Source organism: Salarias fasciatus, chromosome 12 (assembly GCF_902148845.1).
Source record: "Salarias fasciatus chromosome 12, fSalaFa1.1, whole genome shotgun sequence".
Classification (NCBI taxonomy): domain Eukaryota; kingdom Metazoa; phylum Chordata; class Actinopteri; order Blenniiformes; family Blenniidae; genus Salarias; species Salarias fasciatus.
Window position 1 is genome coordinate 6,048,494 of NC_043756.1, and position 27,039 is coordinate 6,075,532.

The 27,039-nt window shown below is 43.3% G+C and overlaps 1 protein-coding gene across 4 annotated transcripts; it reads right to left on the reverse strand.

The window, feature by feature from the left end:
* Window positions 1-694: 694 nt before the first annotated feature.
* ccdc92 (coiled-coil domain containing 92) lies at window positions 695-8,526 on the reverse strand. Of its 4 annotated transcripts, XM_030105707.1 has the most exons (5): window positions 8,314-8,354; window positions 4,622-4,795; window positions 4,021-4,062; window positions 805-1,634; window positions 695-742 (listed from the first exon to the last, which is right to left on the reverse strand). In XM_030105707.1, the coding sequence occupies exons 2-4, from the start codon at window positions 4,755-4,757 to the stop codon at window positions 826-828; spliced, it is 987 nt and encodes a 328-aa protein (XP_029961567.1). In that variant the 5' UTR covers window positions 4,758-4,795; window positions 8,314-8,354; the 3' UTR covers window positions 695-742; window positions 805-825. The 4 variants fall into 4 exon arrangements, with proteins under 4 accessions (XP_029961567.1, XP_029961566.1, XP_029961565.1 ...); XM_030105706.1 differs by lacking the exon at window positions 695-742 and having other exon boundaries at window positions 753-1,634; window positions 8,319-8,526; XM_030105705.1 differs by lacking the exon at window positions 695-742 and having other exon boundaries at window positions 753-1,634.
* Window positions 8,527-27,039: the final 18,513 nt, after the last annotated feature.

Consider the following 27,039-nt stretch of genomic DNA (forward strand, 5'->3'; position numbering starts at 1 on the left):
AGTGGCTTTTTACTGTGTCTCAGGAACACACACCACCTTCCTCTCTCCCTCTCTCTCTCGCTCTCACACACACACATAAAAGCACGCCCGTCCACTTTCACTTCATACTGCATTTCAACAGAGACACCACGGTCGTTCTTCCCCGTCAGCAAAAACAAAAGGTGAAACTACAGCTTCCACCCGACTAACAGCAAGTTTCAATTGCACATGTTGCAGCTCAGTCCTCCAGTAAGAGTATATCACAAGCAGATGAGAGATATTCGAAGAGTATTAGTTGAAATATTTGAGCTCTACCCTACGAAGCTGCAGACGTCTCGTTAAATAGTTGGTTGATATGTCCAGACGGTGGCTGAGAGATGTGTGAAGGTTACTATTCGCCATGACTACACTACGCAGCTGGAGCCGGCTGAGCAGGCACTGATGCAGGTATTTGGCTGAGGATTTGTTGAATGCACCACATAAGACAGAAGGAAGTGAGAGTCCAAGCAAAAAGTCAAAGATGTGTATAATACAAGGTCTTATTTTAGGATATAAATAAGAATCATTTGGCATGCTTCACAGTAGTCCTCCTCTACTGGACGTCAGGAAAAACAAAAGTCAGAAGATGAGATACAGCGATCAAAATTCAGAGTTCGTACTTCTGGATATTGCAGAGTTGCGTAAAAAGCAGGCTACACAGTGGGTCAGGCTCCTTCCTGCTCCTGCGGTGCGGTGTGTATACAGTAGGTGTGTGTGTGTGTGTGTGTGTGTGTGTGTGTGTGTGTGTGTGTGTGTGTGTGTGTGTGTGTGCGTGTGTGCGTTGATGTGCATATCAGCTTCACAGTGTTAAACTGTCCTGTCGGCCTCCGAGCGCTTGCGGACCACCTTCTCCTCGTTCACCTGGTCCACGGCCAGCGTCTCCAGCTCGGCCTGCGGGGGGGCCAGGGGAGGGGTGCCGTGCGGGATGCGGTGGGCCACGCCCACGTGAGCCCTGTACTGCCGGTCCCGGGCGGGGCTGTGCCGGGGGCTGGCCGTGGCGCCCAGCGGGGGGACGGGGGAGCGCTCCGAGGCGATGGGGGGGATGACGGCGGGCCGCTCGCGCACCACCTGCGGCTCGGGGGACTCTCTGCCGGCCTGCAGGAAGGGCGTGGGGTCGGGCATGGCGTCCACCGCCTCCCGCAGGACCAGCCGCCGGCCGTCCGACCCCAGGCGGTACACCTCCGTGAGCTCCGGGTGGAGGGGCTGCGAGAGGCTCTTCTTCATGCGGCGGCGCGGCGTCTCGGGCTGCCGGTCCTTGGCCGGCGGGGGCGTGGGCTTGTAGGAGGTGACGGGGCTGACGTTGGGGCTGGCCTCGGAGGAACTGCCCGCCAGCAGCTTCTTCTTGGTGGCGTGGAGCTGCGAGGTGAGGTACGCGATGGTGCTGGCTCTCTGCTCCAGCTCCCCGGACAGGACGGCCAGCTTGTGGCTCTTCATCTTCAGCTCCTCCAGGTACTTCTTCTCCCTCTCTTTGATGGTGTTTTCCAGCACGGAAATCATGGCGTTCTTCTGTTCCAGGTCCCTGAGCAGCTCCGTGTTCTCCTCCTCCTTTTTCTTCAGCTGGGCCTCCAGCTCCTCGCATCTCCGCTGCAGCTCCTTGCATCGGACCTCACTGCTGTCTGCGGAAACAACAAACAAACCGTGGATGCACAGCAGCACAACTTCCAACAGCAACCAGGCTTTTAATCGCCACCCACTTGCTTTAAGGATGGAAAGTAGTAAGAAAAACACTGTTTCTGAATGTCAGAACTTGTTTCATCACACACGATGAGACGGTCCTGTAGGACTGACGGTTACTTGCTTTATTAAGAGATCGGGCTTTTACTAAAAAACAGGTGTTCATCTGGCTGAACGTGTAGCCAGATTAAGGAAATAATCCCTCATCTGCGTTTCGTTGTGAAATCTGACTAATGGTTAGTGGCTGGCTGACTGTCAGCAGCCTCTCAGCTGACAGAGACAGTATGGAGACAGACCTACAGCCGGCACTGAGCTCCAGGCTCACATTACAGTGATTGCAGACAGGAAGGGCACAGCTCTGGCCTGACCTCCACCGAGGGAGGGGGGGCTCAGCCCCACCCAACGACAACCTACACATGATCACATCGGGACAGAAACGTGCATCTAACATCAGCCATCAATCCATTTTCTTTATCCTGTTTAGAGTCATGAGGCGCTGCAGCCTGTATATGAGATGATTTAATGTTTCACATTATTTGTCTCTTATCTTATCAAGTCCAGAGATGCTTAAAAAGATGAGAATTGCATGGGAGTGGGGGGGACGCTGGTGCATGTTCACCCCAGCTGAGCCCTGCTGCACTGAGCAGGCTGCATTAGTCCTGCGACAGATAATCTCATTTCCGGCACTCCAATCTCTGAGATGTCCTTTTCTAACATGATAGTGGCTCGAACTGGAGGCTTTAACGGTATTGATCTCGGTCTGCCTGGTCAGGCGGCCTGCAGCATATGGCGGTGATCCCGCTGACATGTACCGCGCTCTCCAGTTGCACGCGGCAGTGAAGTCATCGGCAGCCTGTAAATAAATTAAACTGTACTCGGCCTGCTTTGGGCCTCCCTGACTGAACTGCACCAGTGATGTGACTCTTTGTCACGGTCATGGTTTTTCTTAAGAGGGGGGGGATGGGCAGTTGGCAACGAGCAATGGGAGCTCTAACGAGCAGCAGGGACTCCCACAGTGCATTGCATCCTGACTTGAACTTTGTTAGCAGGAAACACAAAGTGCTCTGCTCTCACGCCTGTCCGCTGACCTTGGTGAAAGCTGATTTATAAGCTCTGCTAGAGTGACGCTCAGTCTGCTTCAGGTGCTGCTCTGCATTTTCACAGCTACATGAAATGATTGAAAGACTTCTCTTTCACGAAAATATCAGAAATGATGGAAATGTTTTCAACAGCTGTTCAAATAAAGTATAAATGTTAAGAATTCATCTTTAAAAAGCCAGAATCTGAAATATTGACTTTATCCTTCGCACATTAACTCGAGGTTAGAGACCTGATTAAAAAATGTACAGTTATCATCTAAATCACAAACTCACTTGACCCAGCTTCCTATTTTCTCAAACTACAGTTGTAATGCAGGTGGTTCTGTTCACATTTATGTATCAATTTATAGTTTTTACTTTCTTACGAGCCTCTAAAAACATCCTAACCAAGCACCTATATTCCTTTCATACATGATTCTCAACCAAATGACTGTTTATGACTGAGAGTAATTTTAAAACAATGTACAGCCATTTCGTAAGTTTAAACTTAGTAAATTCAGGCGCTAAATGTGTAGATAATTATTTTAAACACAACGCTTCAATAAAGTCCTCAAATGTAGAAAAATAAACATGACTTGCAGAATTAAAAATAAACAGTGGATTATTGTAGCTATGAGTGGTTATTACATTTTAGTTTATATTTTAGTTTCAGTGAAGATGATATCAGCAAGTTAAATTTTCCAAGAAAAACTCAAACTCAAATCTAAGAAATCGGATTTGGATCTTATTTCCTTGTCAACATCAAACATCTCCAACAATTAATTGTCATTTTATCTCCATAACTTTCACTCCTGAGTTTATATCTTTCACTTTCCTCCTAACATTCGGACTTCTTCCTCAATATTTAGCTTGGATTTTTTAACATTTTATCTTTATTAACAATCAAACTTTTTTTCCCTGAAAAACTATCCACATTTCATCTTTATTCTCAGGTCTTTGCCTTAATGTGGCCCACACAGAACACTTCTGTCAGAACAGGGAGGAACGTAAATGTTGCGATGCAAATTAAGCTTTCAGTCATCACAGCATCTCATTTCACTTCTCGTGTCACAAAAGCTAATTCTGAATAAATCCACATGAAAAAAACCTGCAAAAGTCGAAGAACAGCAACACTAAATACTTTCCTGTAAGAAATGAATACTGATGTGATGTGATGACAACAGTCTCTGAGCAGCAGTTGTAAACCTGACGTGCGTGTGTCCCACCCAGTATGTTAATAGAGGCTTACCTGAGGGATCAGAGCTTCTCACTGTGAGCTCGTATGTCAGGTCTGTGAAAAAAAGAGAAGAGAGGTGCTCACATGTGCGTGCTGCATGGGGTTGGAACAGGACAGCTCTCAAACAGTGACTGACTGGCTGGCGAGCGGTAAAGCACATCCAGGGAAAGCATGTTGGTGGTTTCCATATGGCCGGGTATTCATTTGATAGGATTAGTGAGAGTTATATGTCAGCTTTAGAAAACGGGTTAGCAAAGGATACAGGAAATCAGGGCTAAATCACACTCTGTCCTGTTTTTCTGGGACGCCGTTTGTATATTCCTCCCTGTGCGAGCAGATCTATTCCTGGGAGTGAAATCAATACAGGTTCTACTGGGTGTATCCATTAATGCTTAAGTGCATTTCCCATAAGTCACTGCTTTTTCTTTTTTTTTTTTCCCTGAAAGGTTTAGTTTAGCATCTTGCTGACTTTTTCCCCAAATCTCTCCTTTGATTGTACATCTTGTCGTATTGAATTCGGTGATAACTTTGAAGGGCTCCATGTGTTTTCTGGAGGTTTCCTTCTGGAGTTCATGAATGTGCTGCTCTTCCACACGCCATCTACCTGGCTCACCTGTGCATTGCTGCTGTAATCTGCGGATCTCTGCGTGAAGCCCCTTTAGCGTGTTGGCGTGGTCTTGCTGGAGGAAGAGCAGGTTTTTCTGTGCGCTGTGCAGCTGATTTTCCAGTGTAACATTTGCTGACGCCATGGCGGATTATGTTCGGACACACACTGGCAACCTCCAGACTGTTGATGACAGACGAGGAGAACAGGCAGAGAAAGGAGAGAGAGTGAGAGAGAGCGAAGACACAAAAATCAACTCATCAGGAAGTCTGACCACGTTTTCACAGCCTTTCACCTGCAAACATCTGGGTTTTGGGACGGGCTCCAGCTTTGCTCTGTCTGACTGCCAACACTCAGCTTTAGATGACAGAGCAAACTGTCCATCCCGGGAAGAAAAACTCTGCTAACAGCTCTTGAATGGCTCTAAACACACAGCAGCTTTTCGGGGGGAAATCATGAACTAAATTTTGCCTTCATCAGTTGCTGGAGTGTATTATTAACGGAGGTTGAGCTATTTATCATTGCAAACTATCAGATGAACTATTTTCACATGCAGTGAAAATACTTTGGTCAGCATGTGTTTTATATTGAGATTCCCTTCTTTCAGGCTGTGCTGCCTCAAGAGAATCACGCTTTAACTTCAGGTTATGTTGCACCAAATCAGAAAACTGTTGAACATAAAAAGACTAAATCTAATCTTGCATCAAGATTTTTTTTTTTCCTGATGATTCCTACTTTTTAAAGACTGATGGAGCCAAGCAATCAAATAATTTGAAGACCACTAAGAAACAGACTAGTCAATAGTTACAGGGCACTTTACAAGCCAAGCGATGAGTCCGTTTACATTTTTCCACTGATCGATCAAGTATCTCCCCTGAGGAGTGACCTGTGGTGAAGATTGTCTTCATGTTTTTTCTCCTGCCTTCAAGCTTTGCTCTTATTTCACTCTTGATTGATCTGTTCAAACTGTTTGTGAGATGCAAGCAAGAGAGTCTCATTTCAATTACTGAGCTGATGTTTTTAAAATAGCTTTTGTTATTCATCCCTTCTGATCCACTGGTTCTGCCAGTAAAACATTCTCATCGGGATAGAATTGAAAGATTAGAGATTAATGATTCAAGAAAACATAAATTAACTTTTTGAACAACCAGTTTAGAGTTTGGGTAAACTACAGAACACAACTTAAAGTTTATGGTTTTTATTTAATACTCACCACCAGCAGACTACCAGAAAGCAGTGAAATGAACCTTTGTTATCACATACTGTGATTATGATAGCCCAGTGGACGTCCTCAGTATGGCCATCCAATCATAAACGAGATTCCTTATGTCACACATTTGTAATATGACCTTCTCAGTCCTTTAAAACACAATAAGATTCAGGAACTGACAGAAAATGAAAGATGGGGTGGGGGGGGGGGGGCAGAAGTATCAATTAATTGTTCAATCTTTTGTAAAGTTTACATTCTGGAAATCAAAAGTAAAATGTAATTAATCTATTTGCAAACGTGTTTACTCAATCCACATTTTTGAAAATCCAACTGAGGAAATGCGTCATTAAGACGGCAACAATTTCTTCTCTGAACAAATGATCCAATCATCATCGGCACAAATTAATCACACAAATAAAGCAATAATGACAAAAACAAACGCCACAGAGCTTATTGACAGACATTACAATGAAACTGGGAGTGGCAAGCCAGCGTTGTGAAAGCCTCCTCCTTTCCTGCCTCGCCCCACCGTCCTTAGCCCTGTCCTCACTGGGTGTCCTGAACCAAAGACAGAGAAAAGACCGCTCAGTCCCAACATCTCCGCCCTGTTCCACAGAGCCGTACTGGGCGAAGGGCTGGGAGCACATTGATTCTTGCAAAACTCCCTGCGTGAGTGCAGAGAAAGCCTCTTACTGCATACATAAGTGCGCTTCAATAAAACATCCCACAGCTTCTTGCTCTTACATCATCAGCTCACTAACATGAATAATATATCACTTGACACCTGGCTGGACACGCTCCCCCATTTTTGTTTTGCTCATGACTTAAAGGTGGGGATTGGGGGGGGGGGGGGCATGTGACAACTCAAGTAGAGCCTAGTAATCACAAACACAGCTAGTGGTGTGTCATAAAGGCTGAGGAGATAATCTATTATTGATGAGTAATGTGGAGTCCTTCCGGTAAACTCTGCACTGCAAGCATATCTCTCATCCAAGCTCTTTCCTAGAATAGCTTTCCACTTGCAAAGACATGACCTCAGCCAACTTCAATATCAGCATGGCTCATACCATCACATGGAGGAGACTGTGATACAAAAGATTAGACCACAGGGCTTTGCTGAATCGAAGGCTGGCAGTAAAAGTAATGAAAGACAGACACTGATGCTTCTTTCAGTGTGTCCTGTCCTTGTCTCTTGTGTGCTAATACACCAACTAGTGTTTCCTCATACAGAGAATATAAATAATCAATGAACTGCAGCAGCATGAAACATTAGCAAGTAGCTACCATCCCGAGCCACAACAGCAGCTTAGCAGTCACTCCCTGTAAGAAAGCTGCATCTGCAACACTTCATCCCTCCATGGCACACTGTAAACTCCTGTTTAAACTCCTTTATAGCGTCAATGTTAAGAAAATGACACAAAAATCAGTCATGTCGCTCATGTTCCAGGGAACTCAAAGCGTCAACGGGGATTACGATACATATTAATAAGAATAACAAAATATTAATTAAAAAAACAGGGATGGTTGAAGATTTAAACGGTATAAGCATGACAAAAAGTCCGCGGTCTCAACAGTGTAGAGAGCTCCGCGTTAGCAGACAGGGACGCTCGATACTGTTGAACGACACTTAGTATTTCAGCACCTGCATTGCGGACAGCACCCGACATGAAGCCGCTGCTGGGACCTGCTCAGGCTGCCAAAACACCCCCAACTTCCCCCACACGACACGGACCGAGCCTCAACAACAGCCAGCACATCAGTCGGAACTCCAACTCATAATCGTGAAATAATAACAAATAAAAAAACAAAACCCCGTCAAACCTCGGGCCTGTTGGCCTGCCTTCAGATCAGCACAGCTCCCGTGTTGTAGTGTGATGTGGAGTCATGTTAGGATGCCATCGCCGCGTCTCCTCGGGTCATCACAAAGCAAAGCCTGTCCTTGTTACGTCCAGGGAGGAGCTGTCCACTTTCAGGAAATGCGAGCAAGCTGGCTCCAGTAAACAGCCCCTGCCTTCAATGTGCCAAGCGGAACTCTCACTTCAACGCTAGTAGTAAACGGTGCTTAAATATGAAGACTTTCTCACAACATGAAGCTTATTTTGATCATTTTGGCATTCAAGATTGAACTCCTTTGCCAAGTAAAGACTGCGCACTCAATGTTACGGAGGAGATTAAACTGCTTACAATGAAATTCACATGGAGAAACAACAGAAATAATTAAATATATACAAAACAAAACAATGAAAAGGGATTCAAGCTTTGAAATGTCGACTTGTTTTAATGGATTCCTCTCGGAAATGGAGTATTAATGTCCGCAAAATAAGATGATGTGGAGCTGACGTGAATTTTAACAAGCACGGTTTTCGAATTTGACTGTAGATTGAATCAATCCACCCATAAAGGGCTAACTACGTGGAGGTATGAGATTTGTATTGATGCTAGCATAGCTGAACAGCTAACGCAGCCACACGTTATCCGCCGTGGAGCTTACCTTACCAGCTAAAAATACGCAGCCCGTCGTAAATATGTTATCAAACGTTGCAAATGGACGCTCCGCAGTCAGACAGGCCGCGCCGGGGAGCTCTAATCCGTGCTGCGGGGCATGCCGCGGATGCTGCGGTGAGGGGGCTCGCCTCGGTCGGCTCGGAGCGGAGGGTGGCTGTGTCACTTTCCTCTCATCTCCCACAGCTACTAGACAAAATAAAGCGGTGCATGACGGGAAACCACGAGCAAATGATCGACCTGAGAACGCACAATCCCGATGAGATCTTCACTGTTTCAAAGAAGGGATTAAAATCACAATCACCGTCCAAAAAAAGTGCAATGTAACCGACCTTAAGTGGATTTTACTAACCTCGTATGACTTTAAAACGAGGACGTAGAGGATATTAGGGGACGTGCGGCTGTTTGCAGTCACCAGCGTCATCACCATGGCAACAGAGTGTGTCACCTGTTCGGCGGTGACGCGCTGACGCCACCTAGTGGCGGCGCGCGTGCAGCGCTTCTCCAAGCCGGACGTGTGTCAGGTTTAAGGCCTCACCTGTCAAACCGCGTTTAACCGAATGAACTGGTGCAGATGGAAATAGAAGCCGCTGGACGGAGTACAGCAGGTGGGCAGCAGATGGGGGTGTTGCTCTTCAATACAACCGCACACGTTGCTTCTAGGCAGACAGGGGAGATAAGAAAGCTGGTCCCATGAAGGGATTTTGCAAACTCATATTACGTTTTGCAATCAATTTGCACTGTTTCAGAGAGAATGACTACATAAAGACAATCGGTGGAGGTGACATGAAAGTTTTTCGTGAAAACTATCTCCGTGTTGAATGTGCAATGGAAAACATCAAATATCTGTTTTTTATCAACAAACACCATGGCTGATTAAATGTCTTAACATGCAAATAATAATAGTTACGATAAAGATGTTTTGAACTTAAATTATTTGCATCTTTCATTGAAATACTGCTATAAAAATAAGTTTGGAGAAGCATTATTTATAATACTTTTTTCCAAGAAATCCTGCAAATAAATTGGCACAAGTGTTTTAATTTCTTTTCACGTCTTCTTGTTCTTCTTCTTGAATAAATAAGAACACTCAGCAACAACTTTACATACTGAATGCAATTCAAATTTGCTACTAACACAGTCAATATAATAATAAACAAGCTAATAATGAAGGCACAATGGACATGTCAACAGCACATTGCATCTCCAATACACCATATGAGCCAGCAGGCATGTTTTTTGATTGTTCCTGGATGTTGCAGTACCTTGGATACCATGCAGGCAAGGATGGAACTTCCAGAACTGGGTTTAAACCCAGACGTTTTTGTAATGACTTATCCAATTATGTCCAGTGTAACACGTCCAAGTCATTGTTGGGAAAATCAACTGTTGCCAAATTGCATATATTTTTAGAATGCAGTGCTGAGGTCTCTGCTGGAGTATTTGACCATAGCCTGTTGCTTTGTGGGATTATACGAGCTTTATTTTCTGTGCAGCTATTTCAATGTGCAAAAATTGAGGTAATAATGCAGGTAGTGGATTTGGAGAGTAGGGTCTTATGTGATCAATAACAAAGAAAAATTAAATATGAATCTTAAATAGGCGCTAACTTTGTTAAGCTGTGAACCAACTTGTTAAAATGGGGTATCCAGAGGCGGAGCGTGGGTCTCAGTACAGAGGGGGCGGAGCATTCTCGACGGGCCCTTACGATAGTAATTTTACCATTCAAACAACACCTCATGCTACCGTCAAACAACACATTAATGCTCATTTTTATTGAGCCAAGCAAACCTATATGCCTCAGAAAGTAGAATAAAGTCACAAACCAGTCCACAAACTTGTTCTGAAGAACAAATACATATACGCACGCACGCACGCACGCACGCACACACACACACACACACACACACACACACACACACACACACACACACACACACACACACACACACACACACACATACAAATGCAGCCTGACAGGTGTCACTCAGAGCGTCCGCTTTCCATGGTGCTGAAAATTCAGATAAAAACTCACTGGCTAAATCTGTACCATCTTTGATACAGCTACAATATAAAATGAACACAGCTGGTCTAAAATTACACAGTCTATTCAGATAGATATAGACACAGCTATCTATATCTTTTGGAATTCACATATATTAGAAAAAAATAGACTCGGTGGTCTCTTATAGTTGAGAGCAACACAAGGCACATTCAAATGGGCAGGTGTTTAAGACCACGGCATTCTGATGAAGATAATATTTTTGAAGGTTTCACTGACTCACCAGTGGCTCCTATGTTAGGTTTTGGGTAGTACCGCTAGCAGCTAGCATAGTGTTTAGCATACTGTTTAACTTCCCTCCAAAGAGTTCAGATCAAGCGCAAAAGAAAAAACTGGTTCATGCCGCACAGCCAATCAGCGCTGGCTTACAGCTCTGATGCATTCATGGACAGCCGTAATGTAAGAATTGGCAAATTGGAGTCCACAACCATATGCTATACCTTCTCGCGCACACTGCACGTTTTATTATAAGAATTTATTTACGAGTAAATGTGAACACATCTCATGAAACGGGGCCCTATGACCTTGTGGGTCCTGGGGCGACCGCCCCCTTGCCCCCACTCTGGCTCTGATCTGAAAATGTTTATAAATGCTTGATGATATTTCCAGATCTGTGTCCTGCTAACCTTGAACACTTAAAAATTAATGAATTGTGGTTGAGCCAAATAGAATGACCCAGGTTTTATGTGGCATAGCCTCCTTTTGAGAGAACAATACATTTATGAGTTTGTTCAATATTCTTTTTCCAGTTTCTGATTAAAAAATGATGATCATGTGTAAGTTTCTGTTGTCTTTTCCCCACAAATCACAGGTCTCTATTGCGGATTGTCTCAACACTGTTTTGTACTACTTATATAAGCTGAGTGACACATTTTAAAGTATATTCCATTTAAGCCTACATATTTCATTACTTTCAGTACTCCATGTATTTAAGAGGACTGTAATATGTGTCCATTGCTTTGTTAAATCTGAAGTAATATCAGCACTCCTGTGAGTTTTCTTGTCTGGGGCAGAAAAATTGAGGAAACAGTAGCCTTTTCATTACTGACCCCAAATATCACTTTAAATTATTTCTGGCCAGAGGAATTCCTTGGTGACACAGCTACTGCGTAAAACGATACAAATCAAAAACAAAAGCATCAATTTTCATACCTGACCTCAAAATGAGTCTCACATGCACAAAAAGAAAACACAGCATGGAATAAATGGAAATATTGTCCCCCTCTAGAAATGTTATTATTCGGAAGCAGCCTTTAATCTCTCCCTGGATTTGGCTTGTTTGTGATAGGGATTAAATTCTTCTTATTTCTTTATTTTTAGTGACTTTGGCACACTTCCCAGCCATCTGTAGAAAGCAACCAGTTTGGGATCAGGTAAGTTATCCTCACACCAGCAAAAGTGAGGTAAAAAATTACTCCCCAACAGAGAGGGCTACCTTCCACTTTTGATTTGTTTTACTTACACACTGCGAGAGACCGCCATATATCATAACAGGTAGTAAAGTCGCTCATTGAGAGGAACTAACAAAATAAAACAAGCAGGAGTGACTTTGGACTCCTCCTGTGACTCTAACTGGTGCACGGTTGTTGTTTTTTTGGCCTTTGCCTGCAGGGGATCCGGCCCTGGGTGGAATCCAGCTGAGAAATGTCCTCCACACAATCTGACCAAAGCTTCTCTCCCACCTGAGGAGTCCTCAGTGGGATTTCCTTTAACAATCTGGCAGCAGTCATAAATATGTCCGCAATTTATGACCAAAAACTTTAATAGATTTATTTTCAGTGTTTTTTTTTCTTTCTTTTTAACAAAGAAATTGAGGAAATACATTCTTTCTGAAATATTTGCAGATGGTGGCAAAGGTGTTGGACACAGGCCAAAAATCTCCTACGTTATAGCGGTGGAAAAGCAACGAGCGTGAACTGGATTTTGTTGAAACTTCCTGGCATCAGCCACATACCAATGTAGATCAAAAACAAATCCTCAAATGCGTCTCCTGAGTATAGTTGCTGGATTATGGACAGATAGTGCCAGTCCTTGTCATTAAATTATAAATGAAACGTAAGCACATGGCAGCCTCGTCTCCAGTGGCTCTGTTTTACTAGCCCTGTTCTGACAAGCTGCCAGTACCAACACTTCTCAGGTTGTAATAGTTTTACAGTTATTATATTGAGGTTGGCAAGGCAATGTGTCTCTTAAACTCTGAAAACCTAATTTAATTTTCCAAGATGTTTTTTTTTTTTTTTTTTTTTTTAATTTGTCTGCCCAAGAAAAGACAGTCATGAATGTGTCATTCATGTGGAGGCTTCAAAGGGAGTCTATGATCATTTTATAATGGTGGATTTAATACTAAATATACAGTATTGGATAGCATAATGTACAGCTGGAGCAGAATTTCTTTAAATATTTTACCATTATACCAGAACTGATAGTCTTCAAGCTGCGACATGATTGAGAATGAAACCACGAGCACAGGTCCTTTCACCGATACCCTTGACTCATTATGCTTAAGCCAGGTGTTTTACCTTTTTACAGACATTTGAATCATCACACTGCTCCATTAAAATAAAAAAAAGAGAGTTTTCTGTTTTTAATTGCAAAGTGCTTGTGTGCTATGGAAAGCATTCGTTCTTTTCAGCATGTATGTATGAACACTGGTAGCATCTGGACTTCATAGAAGGCCAAAGGCCATTTGGAAATAGAGTGACAGAATGTATGAAATGAACACTTTACATGGAGGTTATTTCAGCAGCAATCAGCCAGTCTGACACAGTTTTGCAACCTCCAATTAATCCGAGACAAATTTACAACCTGACAAAACCCACGTGAACACAGAGAGGAAATTGTAGCCTGCATGTTACATGGGACCTTCGTGGAAAGCCGAGCTCTGGACTCATTATGCCACCACTGCCAACATGCTCCTGCCTTTATTCTGGTAATGAGGCCAGATTGCAGAAAACCATGTTTTCTGTGCAAGATTTTTTTTTTCTCTTTTACAGTCCAGGGAGAGCCGTGCTCCCAGTGCCATTTAAAGTGACAGTTTAATTACGGCTGGTTAATGGACCACGAACACCACCCTTTGAAGTGGCTGTAAGTCAAGGTGCCAGTCTCAGCAGGAAAAATGTGTCCCCTGGTACAATCTCTCCCCACACACTGGTACAAAACAAGCTGTGATGAGGCATACTGCTGAAGTGAGAAGATTAGACTGACTCACATAAACAGGACTCCATTCATTTGAAATAAAAGCATTTTCATTGCACACTTTATGTTATTTTCTTGTCAAAAATAGGAATTGTGGCTGGCATTGTCATCATACTCTTTCACTCAGGATATGTGCTATGGAATACTCTCAGTTATGGTTGTAACACATAAATAAGTACATTTTTGGTTGGTTATTATGTCCTTGGCTTGCTACATTGCAAATGGCCAAAATTATTACATTAGTAGCAGCTATTTTGCTACTGGCTGTTATTACTTTGACGTTATTTGTTGCCACGGCACAGCCACAACCAAACTCTATAAATGAAATATTTGCACCTCTGTAGATTTTATTCAACATTTCTGTGTGTCTTAAATTAAAATAATGTAACAACAATGCTGTAACAAAACATACTTGACATGCTCCTTCTGTATCCTGAGCGTTATTTGCTGTAGCAGGTTTAAAGGGGCTGCAGCACACCTCTTGGCTTCAGCTGCAGCATTTATGTGAACAAACCCAGGCTCCAGGATGAATTGCGTGTTGCGGTTATGTGCAAAACGCTTGTGCGGTAGACAGTGGGCTGCTCAGAATATGAAAGTTTGGTTGACAACCAAGAGAGAAGAAGAAGCAGACGTGCGTTTCCTGGATCCAGAAGTAATAAAATCCTTCAGGCTCCTATTTCGACCACTCAGCCGTTCACTCTGCACCACCATAATCACCGCTATGCTCCGAGATACAGCTCAAAGAATCTGTTTTTCCAAAGACACAGGAGTCTGCTTGTAGGTTTTCCCTGTTTTCAATAGAAATATTTCATCCTGGTGTCTACACACAATAAGGATGAGAGATCTGCTGACTTCTTCATTTCATGTGCCCGCTTTCATCCATCCTCAAACCGCTGCCGGAGTATGCAAAACAGGATCTTAGCGTACTCTATATGTCTTAAAACAGACCCCTGATATTTAATATATGGAACATGTGCTTTCAGCTGTGTAGATTCTACAAAATGTTGATGTAAATACACATTTAAAAAGTGACTAGAAGCTCTTTCTGATGCTTGACATGTCCTTGTGGGCGTTTGTGTCCCGTCAGGGAAAAAGAAATCCATGCATATACATGAGATCTGTGTGATACGGTCCTGACCCCGGTGACATACTGTGCGGTCACTTTTTCTAAAAGTAGCATCCTAAACCCTCCTGAGTGTCTTCTGCTTGTTTTATTGTGCTGAGTAATGCGTTTTCTTTTCCTGCTGAGAGACTGAGCAGGGAAAGTTTAAACCCAGCAGTGATAGCAGTGACAAGTTGTAATGAGATGGATGTGAATTTAAGAAACATTCAGTGATTTTAAATATACAATATGCAACAGTTTAGCAATTAAAATCAAGATAATGAAGAAAAAGTTGCATTCAAATGACTTCCATGTGACTTATTAAGTCTTGCAGATACAGTCTGTTACGTTACAGTAACAAAAATGGATATAATGGAAATTATAAAGACAAGGTCAAAACCAAACAGTGGAGAATATTCAGACCTGCAAAGCAGTAATCAAAGCAATACAATGCTCAAAGATGAAGAAGATTTCTCATTTTTTAAAAAAAGAAGTTATATTTTAATTTAAGACTGAACCAACATAAGATTTTATTCAATTAATTCCAATGTGTTGTGCTGCTGGTAAGATACTGATTTAGCTGATCCACACAACCAGACTACCATCTTGTGAAGTTTGTAGGTATTCTTAGTTTTTAGGAAGAATAAATCAGATTTCTTATGTTGTTAATATGTACCGAACAAAGATGAGACTGTTAGTCATCTTTTAATCTTTTCCCATCGAAAAACCAGGTAAAGTAAGTCAGATACTATTTCCTGAGTGTGGAACAAAGCTTGGGACACATATTGGAGGATGAAATGCTGTAAATAAACTCTGGCTTCTAGTTTATACATCTCACATATGGATTTTAGTGCCTCTGTGATCTCCAAACGCTTTGGGCTCACTCCAGCCAAGCTGGGCTACTCATCCTTCAGTGGTGGACTCCAAATAAAACAGAGCTGCTTAGCCAAGCAAAACCCACTACAGAGCAATTTTCCACCATCTGTGCGGCCAGGCAAAATACAAGGAAACCATTTACAGAGGGCCTTCCCAGATCGAGAAACACTAGATCAGTCGGACTGACGAAAAAGCCCAATCGACACAACGTCAAGGCCTTTCCTAAAGTTGTGTGCTTCCTCTGCGGGGGGTACAGCGAATGGGCTCGCCTAACTTCATACCTCCACATCGCTGCTGGAGACGCTCTGACGTTCCACAATGTCTTAACTTTCTTGAAATGATTTGATTTTTATCCAGCAGCTTTGTTTTTTCGTCCTTCATCCTGAAAAGCGCTGTTGGTTCCAGACCAGACCATCCCCCTCACTCTGGGGCTGCATTCACCTGCTGCCGGTGTCTCTGGGAGCCTTCCAGCTGCTCGCTGCAGGCCTGTGATCTGCTCCGGGACATCTCCCCTCTGTGTGGCTGCAGCAGCAGGGTCCTCAGGGCCTCATGGAGGGACTCAACTTGACTATCCTCTTTCAAAGAGGAGTGAAGAAGACCGCAAACACCCTCACCCAGCTGCTTGGAGAGAAACCCTATACCTGCTCGGCTCTGCGCGGCCAGTCGGCACAGGAAAGCCACGGATTACAGCCTCCTCTGCCACACCATCTTCAGTAATGCCGCTGTCGCCCTTGGCTGCCGGTCCACCTTCACTTTGACGAAAATCTCCTCCGTAGCACAAGGCCAGATTTTTTTACAAGTCTCAAATAGAAAAAAAGAAATATTTGTAAAGATAAAATCAGAAATGTGCATTCTGAAAAACATCTATGATTGTTCCATTTCTTTTCCCCTCCAATCTTGACTGTCAGGATACTTTTGTGCAGCTTTAACAAGCAGCTCAAGCCCAAGGCTTTGCAGATGATTCCTCCAGAGCGCATTCGGCTGTTTAGTGGCAAACGTGATTGAGTTTCATTTCAGGAAATTCTTTCCACGCTGTATTTTCATTCAGGCAGGGGCACTGCTCTGCAAATCTACGACAGCCCTGCTCCAGTGCCCCAGAGCCAGCGAAGAAAAGAGCCTCTATCTGCCACTCAGCCAGACTCATTACAATGAATGACACAGTGCCAGAAACGCTCAAACAAACAGAATACAGTTTGAATTGTGTCTGATTCCACCCGCTTGATGAACAAAATAAACACCTTTTTCTGCTCTAAGCATTAGCGTGAAAAGATATCGCTTCAGCGAGGGGCATAAGAGCGGTTTGAACGTGACGAAAAGTCGAACATTGTGGCATTTGAAGAAGCAAATTATACTGACAAGAGTGACAGGCATGAAATACACTGTGCAAGCTTGATGGCGAGAGAAATTGGAATTGGGGGTTGTGTAAACGAAGCTGCTCCGAGCGCTTCGACCGACTGCCGAGCAAACAGCTGGTGAGCCGTCAAGGTGAAGTGGACGGGGCAGGAGCAAAAACAAGAGGCTCGTACAGGCTCTGCCCCAAGAATGGCAATCACATGGAAAACACTGTCAGAAAAAAAAACAGTTTTTTAATGTACAGGGTTTTTTCAACTTGAATAAGCTGCAGCCATGCAGAATATAATATTTTTTTGTATTTTGCAACATCACCCATCTTTGTCCTTCTGTAAAGTCAAAGAATTGTGTTTTTTGCCTCAATATCACATTGAGAAATAATGAAAATATAGCGTTTGCAAATTGTTTCAACTGCTTTTTCTATTACCTTTTTTTTACACGACTCTGATGAAATTCGACTTTTAAGCAAGTTCAGATGAATACCATGATAAGTTTTCATAGCGGGAAGCAACATGCAGCTTTTGTGGTTCAAGCATCTGATTAAGATGCCTCATTCCAGCCTCTCATTAGATGTACCAGGACCAAACCACTGAAACAAGGGCCCAGGGTCAGCTCAGGACCCGTCTGGGAAGGCTCGGGGTCCCTCAGAATGAGCTTGAGGAGTTGCGGACGACAAGAATGTCTGAGCGTCTCTGCCACTGTGACCCCAAAGTGGAGAGCAGATGGATGCTTAGCTATTTTCTGACCCAAACCAGTCATTTCAGCGTGCCAGCTAAACAAGATGGTGCCTGATTTATTAGGTGTAGTTTTAAGATCCCGTTGTTTCTGCCTCTTTCCATTCTCTGGGATAAACAAGATTAACTGGCTGCCGTGTTTAGCACACATAGAACCGAGGGATGTATTTCTTCATCACAATTCCGGGCAGGAAAACTTTAGGGTGTATTTCTCAAAGTTTAAATATTCGTTTGAGATCTTTGGGCAAAAGTTTTGGCAAAAATGAACTGCATTCAGCAGTTTTGGCTTGACAAGATTAGTTTCATCTTTCAAACATCTGCAAGCTGCAGGTGAGACAGAACGAGAGAGAAAATGGGAGCACAGATGATACTGAGGGCAACAGAGAGGCGGTGTGTTTGTGCACATTCCTGGAAGCCACAACTCCTGGCAGGTCGTCCTCCTGTGCCTGTTCGCCCTTCCAGCTCCACGTGTTTATGTCTTCGGTTTCTCTGCTCCTCCCTCCCTCTCAAAATATTTTCTAATGCCACTGAAGAATGTTCTAATGTTGTTGAAGCAGTGGAGCGGTCATATTCAACGAGCAGGATCATTGTTTTTCCTTTCGGCTGATGCTTTATGGGGACGCTGATCCCCAGCCTGTGCTCATTTCCCTCCTATTGATAATAACCTTCTGTGAGGATTCACTATTCTCACATTGATGCTCGACACACCTGGCAGCACAATCCTTGGCCTGTACGGTAGCAAAAGTATGAACATCTTGACTATTTCTCTAAATACAAACTATTAACTCCTGAATGACTTCTTTGTTACTTTGAAAAAACACGGGCTGAAAATAAAGTGGGTGAGTGGAAGGTTTCTGTGGGCCTGTTGGTTCTGCTGCTGCTGTGCTCAGAGTGACTCTGTCCGAGTTACTTAGAGTCACTGAGCAGAGTGAATCCAAGTAAAGAGTATTTCGATTAATCGAATTTTCATGAAAACGGGTCTGTTGTTCCTGGGGCTGATTTCTGGCTTGTTGTAGTTGTTTACTGCTCTGGTTTGTTGTCTTCTCATCGTCATGCGTTTGTGCTCAGTGATCACTGTTAATCAGGCGGGTTTTTGTGACTTGTGTGACACCGGGAGTGTGATTGACACTGCAGCTGATAGCTCCAGTCTGGCGGTGATGAGGTTAAGTTCCCAGGTCGAAGTCATGTTTTTTTTTCTGTGACAGAAATGACAGCAGGCGTACAACTCATGTTGTCTGACTGTGAGCTGATTGAATTACACATTTGTCAATTTTGGCAGCACATAATTAATTCAATTCAGCATTATTTATATAGTGCCAAATACAACACGGTTATTCCTGGGCACTTTTACTGAGAAAGTCCAAACAGTTCCACATGAGCAATTTTTTTTTTTAATTATTATTATTATTATTATTATTATTATTATTATTATTATTATTATTATTATTCAAGTTGAGGGGTTCTGTTTGTTGGGTAATTTGTGATTTATACTGTTCATAGATCTCTTCATTTTGGCCGAGCACTGTTTTTATTTCATATGTGTCATTACATTTCTCTGAAAAAATAAATAAATAAACAAAGTTTGGGGAAAAAAAGTCACGTTCTTCTCAGATCACAAGTATCATCAAGGATTTCTAAGTGTGCACAGTCGATGCTCCTATGTGTTTATTTTAAAGGAAAAGCAGTGATTCACAAAATTGAAATAGTACAAAATTGTTAATACAGGAAGTGGGAATATGGTCTTATAGAACTTCATTGTCATGTACTCTCTGTATTTCACACATTCATGTCTTAAATACAGCTTTTGTAACAAGCAGGTGGCTAAAGACAGCAGCCACATTAACATCGGGCTGCTGCTGTGAAGTTTTTCAGAATTCAGCTCATTAATGTGCTTATTTTTATTTTTGACTCCACAGAGTGGCGCAGTACACAAAGCAGTTGTTAGTAATCTGTAACAAAGAAAAGTTACTTTTTTAAACCAACAAATTTACAAAATTCTTCTTTTCTTTGTTCAAGATTAGATAGTTCAACGAGCAGGCGTTTGAGTTTAGGCCCGTCTGGACATGGCTTTTCTCAGTTTGAGGTAATAATCCTAACCGGTCTGTAACTGTGTCACATATTCTGTTAATAATAACCATGGTACAGCAACACTTTGTGAGTCAGGTGGTAACCACTGGAAGAGCCTCTCAAACCTCTGTTATTTACTTGTGTTGGCACTTGTTTGTCATTTAAATAAACTCACAGACTTTGCTGAACTTATACTTAAGTTCTTCACAGTTCAATGACAAAAAACTAAAAACACAAGTAACATTTTTGCAAAGCTTAAACCTATAACACACTTTATATTCTGATATTGTACAACTATGGTAAGAGGAATCCCTTTCAAAGTTTTTTCCTACATTTAAGAGCTTAAATATTTTGTGCTTCCAAAAGAAACGTGTCCTGCAGCTCCTTTAACAGCTGATAACTGTCCCTTGTGGTCATATTAATGTGGACTTTAGGGACTGCAGTAACACGCTCCTCTTGTGTCTTTACTTTAAGCTGGGCCACACTGATCACAGGTTCATGTGATAAATTAGTGCTATAAATAGCTACAGTGGTGTGTAATAACAGCTGTTCACTGGCAAGTCATGAGACACAGAGTAGGCACAGGTATCGATACAAACACATGGGATTCAGCCCGTATCAACTTGTTCGTTTGTAGGTGTTGCCTTTGCTTTACATGAAATTTCATCGCATGCGGCACCAGACATTATTCGGGAGTCAGCAGATTTCATGTCTTCACAAAAGTTTCCCTACAGAAAGTCTGTCTCCTCTGAACCAGCAGAGGCGGACGGGGCACATCTGCTGCAGCCCTGCAGATCCATGGCTGATGATTACTGCAGGTAAACTTGCTTATTACCGCAGCGAAAATGAAGGGCTGCAGCTGCCAACAGGCACAACAATATTTCCCCGGAGTGCACACACCCTGCACACCTAGTTCAACATCCATGATAAACACAGAATAAATGTTCCAACAAGTTACTATATTGAAAATTCTGTGGGAGTAAATAAACTGCGAATTTGAAGGTTATGTGATGTGTGTGTGCACAGCTGGCACATTTAGTATATTTAGGTCTACACTAGGCAAACTTCACTTTGCAGAGAGCAGCTCTCAGGCTGAAGTGTGCCTGTTCTGGAGTGTTTCAGGCGACATCCTGAAGTGGGATATTTTACTTTCACCCTAAATCCAACACTGGTCTGTTTATACAGCGACTGTTTAATCAGGTGAACAAGCTTTAGTCAGTCCTTTTTCTTCTTTTTTGATGATCCAGTGGTAATATCACAGACCTATGGAGATTTAAAATAACGGACAGTACAACAATTTGTAAAGACAGTCATGAGTTGCCTTGCAGGACAAATTTGATTTCTCCAGTTGTTAATGTTTGATCAGCGTGCATAAACGTCTACTTCATTCATGCCATATATGCTGCTGATGCAATGTAATGATCTGTGTTTTTGAATCAAAAGTTCTCTAATCAGAAAGTCACTATAAGAACTTTTAATTAAACACTGTAACCCCTCAATGAGAGGCGATGTCGAGGCGCCCTTACAACTGGAAAAATCCCACAAAAAAAGGAGAAATATTTTATGAGAACAAGCAGATTCATAACAGACAGGCTGTCAGGGACATTTTCCACTCTGAACATGAGCTAAATAGGAAACTGCAATGAGCAACAAAACAGCTGTTAAAGTTTACAGGCCTGCAGCAATTTATTCATACATTAAAAGAGTGAAACTTTGAAGAAGTTGTTTACTTGAGGTCATACAGGACAGCTCATGCTGCGAGGAGGCAGACATGGGGGAGAGAGACGCTGGAGCAGCCACCTTTTCATATTTCAGTTCACAAAAGCTCAGACAATGCGTGTGAACTTGTAAAACCATTTTAACACTGAGGTGAAGTTGTTAAATCCCCATCAGACATGTGCCAGTCAAGACATTGGCAAGCAGCCTTCCCCTGACTGACTCGGTTTACTCCCATGTCGGCTCTTTAAATACCAGCCAAAAACACGGATTCACAGACATGTGAAAAACAGAAAAAGAAACACAAAGCTCATGCTGAGTTAATCTAAACATGAAACTGGTATTTGGCACACACAGGTTGTTTACATCCAGCGAGGTGAACAGTGAGGGATGCTGTCGACTGACCTTAGATATGAACGTGACCTTCTCTCTGGTTTGATCCTCTCCAGACTCACCAGCCTGACAGTGACACACGCTGGTGCTCACCATTTGTTATATTTTCTCCAGCGGCCTGGAATTCATCAAACACGGTCCTGGAGAGCCCATCATGCACATTCACTTGTGACATTTATTGTTATATAAGCTAACAAGAGGGAAGCAGCAGGAGTTTCATTCATTCTGTAAAGAAACTTCCCGTCTGCCGCTTTTTGCCACACACACACACAAACCATATAACAAATGAAAGCAGAGACTCCACAGATCATGGGAATATAAGGTTGTTGAATCTTGTTGCAGACATCTAAAAATAGCCTCAGTTTCAGAAAGATGGGGCATAAAATAAATAACAAGGTCAGGCTGTTTTGACAATCTCCTAAAAAACTAAAGACATTACTTTGAACCTTAGAATGATTAAAATCTGCATTTTTCTTGTTGTGGCTTCTTCTGCATAAACTGACAGACACGCAGTACATTTTCCATCAGCTATTAGCTCTCGCAGAGGCAGTGACCTTTGACATAAAACAACACCTCAGTCTTCCCAGACATACTTAAACATGCACTCACCAAACCACACAGGCCACGCTGGTGGCTGTCTGCATTCATTTGTATGACTCCTTAGGTCGCAGAATGACATAAAGCTATAGACTCTGACCTATAAAGAGCTATAACCAAGAACATAAACTGCTGGATGCAAATAAAGCAGTAAAAAAATATTACCACTGCGGTCTTGGCTTTGTTGCAGCTCTTCTGAGTCTGACTAACAGGACAGTCACCGCAGATTGCACCAAGTTCAACAGCAACAAATTAGAAAATGTTGAGGCTTTTCAGTCACATTTTGTCAACTGTTTTCTTGCCTGTGTTGCAAACCCAAAACCTTGGCTAGATATGCTGAAAAACTGCTCTACTATTTGAGTTTGGATTCATATTTGGAAGGTGATGCCATTCCAGTTTTGCTCTGCTTTCCTTTCCTCGGTATGTTTGTACAGGTGCTTGCATGATGTATGTGTTACAGCCACTGTGTGACTGAGCACTGACCCACTTCCCCTGCCTGGCACATGGGCACCGCTGCCTCCGTCCTCAGCAGGGAGACCGCGAGGTCTGGCTACAAAGAACCCTCTGTCACTGTCACTGAGGCAAACTTCTTTTTATTGGTCCTTAGCTTTTCTGGGCTCTGTGATTAAATTATTTCATAAATGTCTGTAGACTTCAGACGTCAGTATCTTTATATCTAAAGTACATGAAAAGATGCGCACTGCTAACTCGCCAGCACCTCAAACAACTGCAAGACGTTGAAAAACACAGCCGCGGTAATGAGAGGCAGAAATGATCAGCATCAGTATGAGGAGCTCCGCTGGGAAACGTCTGGCGGGAGCATATAAAAACCTGAACTCGGGTTGGCTGACATTAACCCCTTTTTTCACCTAAAACTTATTAAATGCTGAAGCAACAACAGGGGAGCGTGTCCCTGTGTCTCCCGTACACGCAGCTCACACCCGCCTCCACGCCTGCCTGGTACATTTGAAGCTTTCTAACACAAAGAAGGCTGAGGACACTGCTGGCTTTGATTGGCAAAACTAGTTTGAGTGCAGCGGGGTGCAGAATGGACAGCTCCTGCTTCTAAAGAAGTCCTGAACCTCCTGCCTGTTGTGTTAATGCATCTCTTGAATAAGCCAGGCAGAACCAGAAGGGGCACACTGAGTCTTTTAGGGCAGATTGATGTGAGGATGAAGCACATGCAGCTGCTATTTTAATTGGTTTTTCTAGTCAATGGGATTAATGTATCTGCAGCAAACCCAAACAGGCCACTAGGTGTCTCCTAGCACTACTTACAAATAAACACCAGCCTTGTACAAACCTCAACCAATACAGTGTTTTCATATCAGTGTCCAGAGGGTAAGAAAACAGAGGGATAGAGAATCATAATGGCTTTATTACAAAGCTGCCCACATCTATATCACACTCAGCCAGAACAAATAGAACACATTGAAAAAGAACAGGTGGAGTCCAGTAGCCTGTTTGGTTTCATTGTCTTGAATTATAACCTCAGCAAACATAAAGGTAGTCACTAATTACTCAATATGCAGCAATAAAGTGCAGTTAAGGGCAATAAATAAAAAAAAAAAAAACTGAGCAAAATCTGTTCAAAGGCAAACAACTTTGGCACACATTTTAGACCATAAAACTTCAGCTTTGTGATATATGAATTGCCTGAGTGGAAAAAGAAAGAGTTGGCTCATTAAAATGGAACGATATTGTGTTACTGTACTTCGCAATTTTACCTGACAGTTAGTATATTTACTGATCTCTCAAAGAGGCCAGAACAGATACAGTATATGTTGAAGGAAGAAAATTTCAGGCCTTATAAATGACATTTATGGACCTTGGATCACATATTCAGTCACACTGAGGTGTTTTTGGCAGCAAAAATCAGCACACTGAATTAAGATTGACTGAAATGGGCAAACAAAAAAGATAAAACTCGATATGAATCAGCAGGGCAAACAAAAGTGTGGTTCTTCTCACACACATAAGTCAGTCCAAGCCCCAGCGACCTCCCAGACATCTTCTCCTTGGTCATTTAACACTGGGATTGGTGCATAAATCTGTCGCACAGCCTCCCGTACAGCAGCTCTGAGACCTCATTTGCAGACCATCTGGCAGAGATGGGTTTCCCACACCTGAAAACTGACATTGCAGCGAGGCTGATTGCTCTTGGCAGAGAGGGTACAGTGCCACTGCTGGACAGGGAATAGTCATCTCAGCCTCAGCCGTGGAGCCACTCTGTGCACGACCACAACTGCCGGCGTCGCCCCTTCTCCTCTGCTTCCTGGCACAAAGCCAAGTCTTTTGGGTGTACGCGCAAGTTTTTCTGGCACCAAAAAAGCAATATTCTGACAAGCTGACCTGCCTGTTCAGAAACAAGCGACAGCTGAGCTCAGAGAAGCTTTGGTGGAGCATTTGATCTTGGGTTGGGTCCATTTGACCTGATGCTGCAGGCGCATGGAAAAACAAGAAACGCTTCAACACCAGGAACCAGAGAGACAACCTCTCCAAGTGGCAGCAGCACTGGGTGGTGGCAAAGAGTGAGGCTGCACTATATCAAAGGTTGCAGTAAAAATTAACTACACGTCAACATTAAAAAATAGTCTCCTTTAACTTAAAGCTTGAAACAACCCGGCTCGTCTTTTTCGATTTATAGCAGATGTTGTATTTGGTGGGACATGAGTCAACAGAGTGGGAGGTCAGTGGTTCGGGGAATTTGACTGAGTGACACTCTTTCCACCTCGAGTAGCACAATCCAGCTTTGAGGTGTGCTAAATACAGAATAACGCGTTTTCCTTTCACGTGAAATTTCACTTCACCTCGCCCGTCCAGCGGCGGCGGCGGCGATGGAGCGTGGCGCATTTTGACAGGCAGACACTGCTCATTTCAGCTGATCCCCTGACAGAGCCTGACCGTGCATTAGTATGAGCTGAAGAGAATAGTGGTAACAGAATTCCTGATCCGCATGCGGTATATCAGTGCTGTGACCGAGAAACCACGACGAGCTCTGCAGCAGATGGAGTCTTGGATTGTCTTCACCGAAGCAGAGGGGGAGCCCGTCCAAAAGAGGCTCGGGGAAAATTGATGTCAGCTGTTGAGATCCTTGCAGATTTGAGATGCACCTCCAAGAGGGGAGTTTGATATGTTTGTTTTCTGTTTGCATGTTGGGGATGAATTATTCTGGCTTCAGTCTGACAGGAATGTGCACAACTGCTGTTACTCTTACCATTTTGTTTCTGGAAGTGTGTTAGCAATGCAAACGTGTTCCTGCAGGCTGCTGGAGCGCAGATTTTGTGTGTGGGGCTGGAAGCAAGGCTCCTTCCTGCCTCTCACAGGATGTGGGGTATCCTGTCTGGCAGCGGCAGAAAGGGGCGCCGGGCTTCAAAGGCAGGAGGAAGTGGTCAGGGGATGGAGAGAGGTACGCAGGACAGGGGCGGGGGGGGGAGGCGCACAGGGCCAGCGACTGAGCCCTGCAGCAATGAATGGCTTCTTAAGCTCTCTCTTTTTTTTTTTTAAGTGAGTACATTTCAACATGAACACTTGAAAAGTACAGTCTAAACTCATAATGGACTGTGAGGGATATACCACTGTGCATGCAGATGTTTTGCTTTTGCTGTACATGAGATGAGACAAAGCTGCACTCTGACATTTCAGATACTTAGCACAGTGGATACACACAATGTACAATACTGTATCGGGCTCAGTGTTGTTAATAGCTCTCCAAGCCTCATAACTGGAGTTCAGTTTCCTTCCCACAGATCCTTGTTCTATTTACAAGTGAGGGGGCTGTCTGAGAGACACTTGCAAATCTTGACTTCAGAAGTATGTGCAGTTGGCTCTGGGAGACGCACCCTGTTCCACTGGCATCTGAGTCATGTAATAGTCAGCAGCGAATGTGTCAAGAGGCATGCGTGCAGACAAACACACTCAGCTAACAAATGGTGGGCAAACCGAAAGTGTCAACGGGCACAAAATGGAAAAAGAGTGAAAGACAAATAAAGCAGAAAACTAGAGCGGGTGAGAGATTTCCTAATCACACATGTAACCGTGAAGCCTCCTGTAATTTGGTGCTTGTCTTGCAGGCTGACTTGCAGGAGATCAAAGGCTAACGTGGAGAGAAGCGGAGGAGGAATCAAGTCATTATCACTTGAAAGATGAAACATCTCGCTTGTCTTTGCTGTAAACGCTTTTTCCCTCTCCACACATGTTTGACATTAGGCATCCTGCGGCCCACATTCATAAAGACATTTGAAGACCACTAACAGAGACGGACGTGAAGGAGGCCTGAGGCACAAGGGAACCCATTTATAGACTGGGTCACAATGAGCTGCCCTTAATTCAATAAGCTTCCTCATGAAATGTGGAAATCAGTAGAAAAATGAAAACAAAACTCCGACTGTGAGTTTAGGTGTTTGCTTGTCACAAAATCAGGGATTGCTTCTGTCTTGACCATGATTATGGCCTGCAGTTCAGAGAAATTCTCATTTATCTTGAATGCCTCTCCAGTTCAGTGGAACTAGTTATTTCAGCTTCTCTTCTCTTTGAAAACTCATTCTGCGAAAGCCTACTTTCAATTTATTGGCAAGCTCTCGTCACGGCTTGTAATTTGACACCAGCGTCATTGCCTTGCTG

Coding starts and splice junctions, on each gene's coding strand:
- ccdc92 (XM_030105707.1), bottom strand. CDS start 4,757: ATGGCGTCAGCAAATGTTACACTGGAAAATCAGCTGCACAGCGCACAG. Junction 4,063..4,621: donor ATTACAGCAGCAATGCACAG/GTGAGCCAGGTA, acceptor TTTTTTTCACAG/ACCTGACATACGAGCTCACA. Junction 1,635..4,020: donor GAGAAGCTCTGATCCCTCAG/GTAAGCCTCTAT, acceptor TTGTTTCCGCAG/ACAGCAGTGAGGTCCGATGC.